At 52.8% G+C, this 9,002-nt stretch overlaps 3 protein-coding genes across 6 annotated transcripts; 2 read left to right on the top strand and 1 right to left on the bottom strand.

Moving 5' to 3' along the window:
• LOC138841717 (bolA-like protein 2) lies at window positions 1–738 on the bottom strand. The gene is made up of 3 exons (XM_070042537.1): window positions 518–738; window positions 326–423; window positions 1–141 (listed from the first exon to the last, which is right to left on the bottom strand). The coding sequence occupies exons 1-3, from the start codon at window positions 578–580 to the stop codon at window positions 42–44; spliced, it is 261 nt and encodes an 86-aa protein (XP_069898638.1). The 5' UTR covers window positions 581–738; the 3' UTR covers window positions 1–41.
• A 120-nt stretch (window positions 739–858) lies between these two features.
• Window positions 859–3,851, top strand: LOC138841716 (structure-specific endonuclease subunit SLX1-like). 2 transcript variants are annotated; one of them, XM_070042534.1, is made up of 6 exons: window positions 859–1,190; window positions 2,396–2,447; window positions 2,558–2,887; window positions 3,270–3,397; window positions 3,548–3,635; window positions 3,726–3,851. In XM_070042534.1, the coding sequence occupies exons 1-6, from the start codon at window positions 1,003–1,005 to the stop codon at window positions 3,753–3,755; spliced, it is 816 nt and encodes a 271-aa protein (XP_069898635.1). In that variant the 5' UTR covers window positions 859–1,002; the 3' UTR covers window positions 3,756–3,851. The 2 variants fall into 2 exon arrangements, with proteins under 2 accessions (XP_069898635.1, XP_069898637.1); XM_070042536.1 differs by lacking the exon at window positions 2,558–2,887 and having other exon boundaries at window positions 864–1,190.
• Window positions 3,852–5,061: 1,210 nt separating this feature from the next.
• Window positions 5,062–8,812, top strand: LOC138841714 (sulfotransferase 1A1-like). 3 transcript variants are annotated; one of them, XM_070042531.1, is made up of 9 exons: window positions 5,062–5,238; window positions 5,356–5,488; window positions 5,762–5,937; window positions 6,040–6,165; window positions 6,251–6,348; window positions 7,145–7,271; window positions 7,365–7,459; window positions 8,138–8,318; window positions 8,440–8,812. In XM_070042531.1, exons 3-9 carry the CDS (start codon window positions 5,790–5,792, stop codon window positions 8,550–8,552), a joined length of 888 nt encoding a protein of 295 aa, XP_069898632.1. In that variant the 5' UTR covers window positions 5,062–5,238; window positions 5,356–5,488; window positions 5,762–5,789; the 3' UTR covers window positions 8,553–8,812. The 3 variants fall into 3 exon arrangements, with proteins under 3 accessions (XP_069898632.1, XP_069898633.1, XP_069898631.1); XM_070042532.1 differs by lacking the exon at window positions 5,356–5,488 and having other exon boundaries at window positions 5,741–5,937; XM_070042530.1 differs by lacking the exon at window positions 5,356–5,488 and having other exon boundaries at window positions 5,063–5,238.
• The last annotated feature ends 190 nt before the right edge of the window (window positions 8,813–9,002 follow it).

The following is a 9,002-nucleotide window of genomic DNA, read 5'->3' as shown; positions in this document are numbered from 1 at the left end:
TTTATGTTTATGTCATTTAATAGCTGAGCAGGCTCCATCCCTCACTTCCGACACTCCCGTCTCCACTGCTCTGGGGTCAGGGTTTTCTGCTCAAGGGCATGGATGCACTGCAGCTCCTTCGCTAGGCACTCATTCACCAGCCTGGGGGAGACAGGGCGGGACATCGATGGTTCCCCAAGCCAGCGCGACCGCGGAGCCACCGCTTTCCCCGAGCTCGTGGGAATTCCCCGCGTTGGGCCTCACTGCGGGGCGGAGGGGGACGGGCTGGCGGCCGGGCTGGGGGCCGGCCCGGGGGCCGCGCGGGGTGAGGGTCGCAGTGGCTCACCGGTGTCGCTGAAGCAGTGGCTTCCCTTCGAACTTAGCCGACACGACGAGGACTCGGAAGCTGGTGGCGCAACGGCTGCGCGTCGTGTCCTCCACTTCCTACGGGGCGGGAGAATGGACGCGGTCGGCGCGGGCCCGCCCCCGGAGCCCTTTGGCCCGCGTCGCGTCGGGGCGGGCCCGGCGGCTCACTCACCACGTGCTCCGCCTCCAGGCCCCGCAGCAGCTTCTCCCGGAGGTAGTCGGCCGTGAGTTCCATGGCCGCAACCCAGCGGGGGCGGCAGCCCGGCGGGGACACGGCCCCACCTCGGACGGGCCACACCACGCTCCCGGTCAGCTGGAGCCGCTTCCGCTTCGGCACCCACTTCCGCCCTTACTGGAGAAGCTGTAAGGCGGCACTTCCGCCCTCACGCAAACCAGGTTTTCTGACAGCCGAGGGTTGCCGCGCCTTTCACTGCTAGCCAATCAGAATCAGCCTGAGGACGGGCCCTGCGGCGGCCGACGCTGATTGGTCCGCGCTGGCAGCTTTCAGCTCCGTCCGGAGCTGGGCAGCCTGCTGTGCACCGGCTCTTCCAGCCAGAAGAGGGTGCCCTAAGCTGCATTGCTAGGTTTCGTCGCCCAAGTCCTCAGGGTTCAGTTACAGAAATCAACCCCCAGCTTCGCTCCGACTCATAAACCCCAATGGGTCCCGGAGGGGGTGCAGTGAAGCCAGGGCGCTTCTTCGGGGTCTACCTGCTCTACTGCCTGAATCCTCGGCATCGCGGCCGAGTCTATGTCGGGTTCACAGTTAATCCTGCTCGTCGAGTCCAGCAGCACAACGGCGGTCGCAAAAAGGGCGGAGCCTGGCGGACTAGCGGAAGAGGGCCGTGGTAAGCTGGTGCAGGTCTCTAATGGAGTTAAGGCTTTAGGGAGGCGGGCCTGAAAGGGCAGAGACCTCTGAGAGGGAGCGTAGGGCGGGGCTGGAGGAACTGAAGTTGAGCCCAGCAACTTGAATTCGGGATAGGGCGATGTCTGGGAGGCGACTTGGTTGTAGGACTTGGTTGTAGCTCAAATGGTAGAGCCCTTGTCTGAAGTGTGCAAAGTCATCGGTTTCATTCTGGGCTGGGGTTGGTTATTCTAGCACTATTCACAACAGCCAAGTACCATCAACAGATCAATGGAAGTGCATCAACAGATGAATGGAAAAAGAAAAAAAAATGTGTGTTGGAGTTTAATTCGGCCAGAAAGAAGGATGAAATTATGTCCTTTTCAGGAAAAGACAGAACTAGAGATTGTTAAGAAAGGGAGGAGCCAAATAATGCGTTTTTTTTCTTTCATATAATCTAGAATGGGGGGTGGATGGAAGATAAGAGCCAGGCCTTGGGGCACAACACAAGAGGATCACTGGAATTCAAGCCTGACCTACATAGTGAGACTCCTTTCACAAGGAATGGGGGGCAGGGAGGGAGGGACAGAAAGCCAGACACTGGTGGCCAGGACTGTAATCCTAGCTACTCTAGAAGCTGAAGACTGAAAATCATGGTCTGAAGCCAGCCTGGGCAGGAAAATCCGTGAGACTCTTCAATTAATCACCAAAAAGGAGCTAGAAGTGGAGCTGTGGCTCAAATGGTAGACAGTGCTAGCTTTGAACACAAAAGCTCAGGGACAGTGCCTAGGCCCTGAGTTCTAGCCCCAAGCTTGAGGCAGTAGAAATGGAGGGGTGTGGAGTATGCATATGCTAAAATTATTTTATACAAGCGTCACAAATGTCTTAATGAAGCCTATCACTTTGTACAGCTAATATATGCTAATTGTATAACATGCAAAAGGAGCTTGGTAAGCAATGCTGGGGATGGATTAGAGCTTGTGACAGTTAAGTACCTGAGATTGGAAGTGAGGCCTGAGGACTGTAGTTGGGAGAGGTCTTAGCTGCACAAAAGGGGGGGGGGGGCTTCATGGTCCTTTAAGGTCTGTAAGACTTGGGCTTAACTCACCTTGGAGGTCTGAAGTCAAGGCACGGCTTATAGGATTTGGCTTCTTTCAGGGTGCGGGTGGTACAGGGTGGAACAGGCTGCTTCCTTCTTCTCCTTTCCAGGGAGATGGTGCTCATTGTGCATGGCTTCCCGTCTGCTGTAGCAGCTCTTCGGGTAAGAGAGGTGACTGGGTGCTAAAAAAGGTGGGCAGAACTGGGGCTTGAGGCTTGGCCCGGGACCTCTTGCCCTTTGTCTCCCTGACCCCCTTGTGCACCCTACCACAGTTCGAGTGGGCCTGGCAGCACCCGCAAGCCTCGCGCCGCCTTGTACACGTGGGTCCGCGCATGCGCAGTGAAGTAGCCTTCGATTTCCACCTGCGCGTGCTGGCGCACATGCTGCGTGCGCCGCCCTGGGTGCGTCTCCCGCTCACACTGCGCTGGCTACGCCAGGACTTCCGCCGAGATCTTTGTCCTCCGCCGCCGCCGCACGTGCCACTGGCCTTTGGGCCACCGCCGCCTAAGGCCTCGACCCCCAAGCCCAGGGCTGTGCCTGTAGCTGACAGGCCTGACCAAGGCTCTGAGACCGGCTGCACCCTCTGCGCATGCGCGTTCCAGGTCGGTAAGCCCCACCCCAAGCAAGGATGGAGTTAGGCCTGAGTCTTGGTACTGACTTTGCCCACCTGGCTTCATCTCTGAAACGGTGAGAATATAACTTTGGGCCCTTCCTGGCCTCCTCAGTTACTGCTCAGGGCCTTTGACTATGCCTTCCCTGGCCTTCATCTGAAATCGCAGCACTGCCTTGTGCTACCCGTTCCTTCTGCCTCTTAACATATAGTTTCACATTATATGTTATCAGTTTCCACTCTTCACGCGCATCTCCAGGAGGGCAATTCTTGTTCACTTCTGCACTAAGCAAGTAGTCCATAAATACATGGTGGGGCCTGGCTTCTGCTGAGCTCTCAGTAAAGCTGCTTTCTCTGTCTGCCACTTCTGACAGGATGAAGAGGGGCCCCTGTGCTGCCCCCACCCTGACTGCTCCCTCAGGGCCCATGTAATCTGCTTGGCAGAGGAGTTCCTTAGGGAAGAACCAGAGCAGCTTTTGCCCCTAGAAGGCCAGTGTCCTTGGTGAGTCCAGTCCCTTTTCCAACCTGGAGCAGCCCTGGGGAGAGGTGCTCAGTGGCTCACTGTGGGCCAGCTGGGTCCTCATTGAAGCTCATAGAACATAGGCTGGAGGGGGCAGGAAATGCCTAACTACCAACTGCACCCCTTTGGTAGTTGTAAGAACTCACTGCTCTGGGGAGACCTGATCTCACTGTGTGGAATGAGCACTGAGGAGGAAGAGGAGGACTCAGAATTAGAACAGGTAAGAGGCTGGGGGCTCAAGGCCCAGCTTCCCCATCTCCTAACACCTACTCCCCAAGGCTTCATTTGATTAACCTTTTTGTCCCCACAGGAACACTGGACAGACATGTTGGAAACCTGATGCTCGGTGTCTCCAACCCAGCTACCTTTTTGTTCCCCTTGTCCATGGTCTGGGCTGTTTTTACTTGAATAAAATAAAAAGTCTGACTTTGGGGTACCTTTCCAGTGTTTTTTTTGTGGAGATCTAGATGAAGGAAACAGAGGTGGGAGGAGGAGCTGCTGGTCTGACCCTATGAACCACCTCCTCCTTTTTTAGTTTTCCTTTGGTTACACAATCTCTCTCTCTCTCTCTCTCTCTCTCTCTCTCTCTCTCTCTCTCTCTCTCTCTCTCTCTCTCTCCCTCCCTCCCTCCCTCTTTCTCTCTCTGTATATGTGTGTGTGTGTGGTTCTGGGGTATAACCTCAGGAATATCCCTCTGGCTAAGTAGGGGATCTACCACTAGAGCAATGTCCCCAGTGCCTTTTTTTCCCCTTTATTTTTCTGGTAGGGTCTTGTATTGTTTTTGCCTGAGGTTAGCCTCACACTACAATCCTCCTACCTATGGCAGCTGTAAATCTCAGGTCCTCAGTACAACTGGTTTATTGTTCACCTTTACCCCAGGCTGGCCTGAACTATGATCTTCCTGATCTCTGTCTACCAAATAGCTGGGACTACAGGCATGGGCTGGGCCACTGCACCTGGTCTGGTTATACTGTACAACTTTTTAGAGGCTTGTAGACTCGCACTCATCATGCAGAGAGCCTGCATGTCCAGTGCTGAGCTTGACTTTAGATCTTAACCCCAAATGTAAGAAAAAGGTAAAGCAGGAGGGCAAAGGGAGGCCTCCTTCTATGGGACCCTGTGGTTTCCCTGCCCTGGTCTCTCTGTATATGCCTGCAGAGCCCGTGTGAACCTAGGGAAAGAAAAGCCCCTTTAGGGGGCTTGATGAGGCATCAAGGAGCCATGCACAGGGACTCCCCTCAGGTCTTTTGGACTCTAGTGCCCTTGTTCTGTCCTGTGAGGAGCTGCCAACTCCACTAGATTCAGATTCTTCTCAGAGCAGCTAGTTCCCGGAAAGCCTTGTTTGTCCCGCCCATTTCTTCCTACTCCTCCCCCTGACTGTGTCAGTTGTACTGACAGCCCCTGCAGGGTGGAGTTTAGATGTGGCAAACAGGACCTAGATTACATCTGGAAGAACAAAACAATCTGCCCTGGTCCTTTCACCTACTCTCACCCCTTTTGTTTTCTACAGTCTAAACCTACTTACTGGATATTCAGACAGGTCTGAGGATATTTCTAGTTCCTGTGCTACAATGCATAACATTCCCCTACCCTTTCCTTCCGGAGGAGACTGCAGGGAGTGCCTACTGTGGTCAGAAAACAACTTACTCCATTCCTAAACCCCATCTTTTCTATCTCTGTGGTAGCCGGTTCCAACACTGGCTCCACCTCCCTATTACTCAGGACCTATAAAACTGAGAGAGCTCTGTACTCAGTGCACAGGGCACCCGGCTCCACCACTGCTCACTTACCAGGGAGGCCATAGGGTAGATCCCTCAGATAAGGTGAGTGCCGGAGTGGGGAGGGGAGGGATTGACCACCAAGCAATGCCCAGCTCCTAGTCTCCCCATCTTCTAATTATGGTTTGCTCTTGTTTGACTGGACTTCTGTTTGATCTGTAGTTGGAGCCTCTATCCTCCTGCTCTTGCCCCAGAGATCTCCCAGCTCTTCTAGCTGGCTTGGTATAAGCTTGGACGAATCAATCTCCGGAAGCCTCAGGATCCCAACCCCAAAGCAAGAATTCAAATGAGACAGGTGTGCCAGTGGCTCATATGTGTAATTCTAGCTACTCAGGAGGCTGAGATCTGGAGGACTGCAGATCAAGGCTAACTAACATGGGCAGAAAAGGCCACTAGACTCTATCTCCAAAATAACCAATAAAAGGCAGGGCTGGATGAGTGGTTTAAATGGTAGAATACCAGTTTAGCAAGCATGAGGCCTTGAATTAAATCCCTGATCCACATCCAAGATGATGATGATGATGATGATAATAATAATAATAAATAGGGCTGTTGTGGTTGTGTTAAGTGGGCAAGGCTGAGTCTCCTGAAGACACATGGAATTGGTCCAGGACACCTCCCGCCCGTCACTGGTAGATATGAAGGGCATACCAATGATCAAGTACTTTGCAGAAGGGACAAGGCTGCTACAGGACTTCCAGGCCCGGGATGACGACCTGCTTGTCAGCACATACCCCAAGTCGGGTAAGGAGGCAGGCCTACCCTTCTTTCTTGGGCTGCAGTCCACAACTGGTAAGTGGGGCCAGGCCCTTAGCCCAATTCATCCCAATTTCCCTTATTCTCCAGGCACCACTTGGGTAAGTGAGATACTGGACATAATCTACCAGGGTGGTGATTTGGAGAAGTGTCGCCGGGCCCCCATCTACATGAGGGTGCCTTTCCTTGAGTTCACAAGCCCAGGTGTTCCCTCAGGTATGTGGAAGAGTGAAAGGGGAAATAACAAGGTAGGAGGTAGGCCAGGGCCTCAACTCACTTGACCTTCCCTGCCTACCCTTAGGTCGAGAGGCTCTGGAAAGCGCCAAACCCCCCCGGCTGCTCAAGACACACTTGCCCCTGGCCCTGCTCCCCCAGAGCCTGCTGGACCAGAAGGTCAAGGTGAGAGGCAGGGCAGGGCCCTGGCCACACCAGCTTTGGTCTTGGTCTGGGATGGACCCCTCCAGCCCTGTGACATTGCAAATGGGGAGGCTATGTGCCCGTTTAGAGGATCAGGAAAGTGAGATACTTCAGGGTGCCCTGAGAGAGAGCCTGGTAGGACCCAAGTCTACCTTGTTCCAGTCTGGGTGTGGAGCTCGAAGGTGGTAAGATTAGTATGGAATATGATTCTAGCCACCAGCCATGACTTTGCATTTGTATTAGTTATCACTGAAAAAACACCTGAGATAAGCAACTCAAGGAAAGGTTTATTTTGGTGTAGGCTTCTAGTCCATGATCAGGGGCTTTTTTTGTTTTTGGCCTGTGGTGAAACATAGAAAGCTATGGTGAAATCCACATTACGGTACAAGAGGAACCAGATAAACCCTTCACAGTGATGCCCAAAGTGACACCATCCTCTAATAAAACCTCAAATCCTAGTTACTGCCACCTACTAATAATGCTAGAAAATAGGAATCCAATGGCTATAAACAACCAATTAAGCCAGAGCCCTCAGAATTCAAACATTCTCCAGTGCTATAAACAAGACCAGACAGACCTTCAACAAATGTGCTGTGTGGGGTGACACCCATATCCAAACCATAAACAGCATTAAAGCAGGGTTTAAATGCCAACTCAATGGCCCCATACCAGCCCGCTTCCTCCTTAGCTACTATACCCAGAAGGCAGGATGGGGAGATAGGACTAGTGTGGAGTACAGTGTGGTTAGGGTTTTGGATATGGGGGTCTGCCCCTGCAGGTCATCTACATTGCCCGCAATGCAAAGGATGTGGCCGTCTCCTATTATAACTTCCACCTCATGGCCAAGGTGCACCCTGACCCTGGCACCTGGGACAGCTTCCTGGAGAAATTCATGGATGGGAAAGGTGGGTCTGACTGTGCAGGAAGGAGGGGGCTGGAGCTGAGGGGCAGCAGCTAAAACTAAGCCCAGCTGTGTTTATGCCTGTGTTGCTCCCCAGTGTCCTATGGGTCATGGTACCAGCATGTGCGGGAGTGGTGGGAGCTGCGCCACACCCACCCTGTTCTGTACCTCTTCTATGAAGACATGAAGGAGGTGAGACCACCTGCTGATGCTTCCTTCCCTGTGGCAGCTGGGGAACAGAAACCCACAGGGACTATGTCCTCCTAGGACCTCAGCCCAGGTCCCTGGTCTAGGATTTCCATTTCCGTCTCCTGTACATCTTCTCCCCCACACCCCTGGAAGTAGCATTTGAACTCAGGCCTCTCAATTGCTAAGCAGGTGTTCTTTCATTTAAGCCATGCCTTCAGTTTTGTTTGTTTTTCCAGTTCAGAGGCTCAAACCCAGGGCTTTGTGAATGTCCAAAAGTGATTCAGCCCTAGCTCTATCCACCAGCTGTGCCATCAGTACCAGCTCAGCAGAGGACACTGCAATGCTGGTCCTAATCTCCAAGCACATGCGTTACCCACATGTGATGTGAACCATTAGCAATGGTGCTTCTGCTTCTCCCTCTCTCCCATGAGGTGTCAGCATGGGTCCCAGCAATGAATGCCTATTGCTGTACTCTCCCAGAAAGGATGCACTGGGCTCAGTCCTTGATGGCAGAATAGGAAATGATTAGTTTGCCAGGGAAAGAGGCCCAGAGTCTAAGAGCTAAGCCTGAGAGTTCTCACAGCAAGTAGGCAATTCCCTGTGGCCTTAAAGAGGGCAGCTGAGGGCATTTGCCCAATGTACAATCCAAACCTCCACTGAAGGGTCTCTATGTTGTTGCAGAACCCCAAAAGGGAGATTCGAAAGATCCTGGACTTTCTGGGGCGCTCTGTGCCTGAGGAAACCATAGATCTCATTGTCCAGCACACAACCTTCAAGGAGATGAAGAAGAACCCTATGACTAATTACACCACTATACCCAGTCACCACATGGACCACAGTGTTTCCCCATTCATGAGGAAAGGTAGGCCCCAGCCAGGGTGGGTATTTGGGGAAAGCAGATGGTAATAGTTAGCAAGTCCACTCTGGTCCACTTGGGGCCTCCTCTGTGGCTGAAATTCTATCTTCCTTCTGTCCCTGTCTAGGCATCACAGGAGACTGGAAAAACACCTTCACTGAGGCCCAGAACAAGCGCTTTGATGCCCACTATGCTGACAAGATGGCAGGCTGTGACCTCACCTTTCGTTATCAGATTTAACTATATTACCAGGAGTTACTTCAGAGCAGTTTGAACAAACCTATTGTTAGCATTCCCTCTCTATCAGCCCCTCAGCCCCTCCCACTCCTTCATAAAGCACTCTCTGGGGGGCTCCCACCAGCTCCTTTGGGATAGGTGGGCACTCCCACTCTCCACCCAGACCTAGCTGCACATGCAGAGTACCTCCCACTTCTAGCCCTGGAGTTACAAGGATCCACCTGGATGGGGAAGATGGCCCCTCTGATAAACCTCCTTCTGTATGTGGCTGTTTCTGCGTGGTCCTCTGGGATGGCTACCTACACCTATGGCCTCAAGAATTAAATATGATAATAAGAGAAACGTGAGCTATAAGAATAGCTAGAAGCCATATGCTGGTGGCTCATGCCTGTAATTCTAGCTACTCAGGAGGCAGAGATCTGAGGATTGTGGTTCAAAGTCAGCACGGGCAGG

Source organism: Dipodomys merriami, unplaced genomic scaffold (assembly GCF_024711535.1).
Source record: "Dipodomys merriami isolate MVZ:Mamm:240054 unplaced genomic scaffold, mDipMer1.0.p SCAF_328, whole genome shotgun sequence".
NCBI classification, from domain to species: domain Eukaryota; kingdom Metazoa; phylum Chordata; class Mammalia; order Rodentia; family Heteromyidae; genus Dipodomys; species Dipodomys merriami.
This window is presented reverse-complemented; position numbering and strand designations above follow the sequence as displayed.

Coding starts and splice junctions, on each gene's coding strand:
- LOC138841716 (XM_070042534.1), top strand. CDS start 1,003: ATGGGTCCCGGAGGGGGTGCAGTGAAGCCAGGGCGCTTCTTCGGGGTC. Junction 1,191..2,395: donor ACTAGCGGAAGAGGGCCGTG/GTAAGCTGGTGC, acceptor TCTCCTTTCCAG/GGAGATGGTGCTCATTGTGC. Junction 2,448..2,557: donor CTGCTGTAGCAGCTCTTCGG/GTAAGAGAGGTG, acceptor ACCCTACCACAG/TTCGAGTGGGCCTGGCAGCA.
- LOC138841714 (XM_070042532.1), top strand. CDS start 5,790: ATGGAATTGGTCCAGGACACCTCCCGCCCGTCACTGGTAGATATGAAG. Junction 6,349..7,144: donor TGCTGGACCAGAAGGTCAAG/GTGAGAGGCAGG, acceptor CTGCCCCTGCAG/GTCATCTACATTGCCCGCAA. Junction 8,319..8,439: donor TTCCCCATTCATGAGGAAAG/GTAGGCCCCAGC, acceptor GTCCCTGTCTAG/GCATCACAGGAGACTGGAAA.
- LOC138841717 (XM_070042537.1), bottom strand. CDS start 580: ATGGAACTCACGGCCGACTACCTCCGGGAGAAGCTGCTGCGGGGCCTG. Junction 424..517: donor GCCTGGAGGCGGAGCACGTG/GTGAGTGAGCCG, acceptor CCCGCCCCGTAG/GAAGTGGAGGACACGACGCG. Junction 142..325: donor CCACTGCTTCAGCGACACCG/GTGAGCCACTGC, acceptor TGTCTCCCCCAG/GCTGGTGAATGAGTGCCTAG.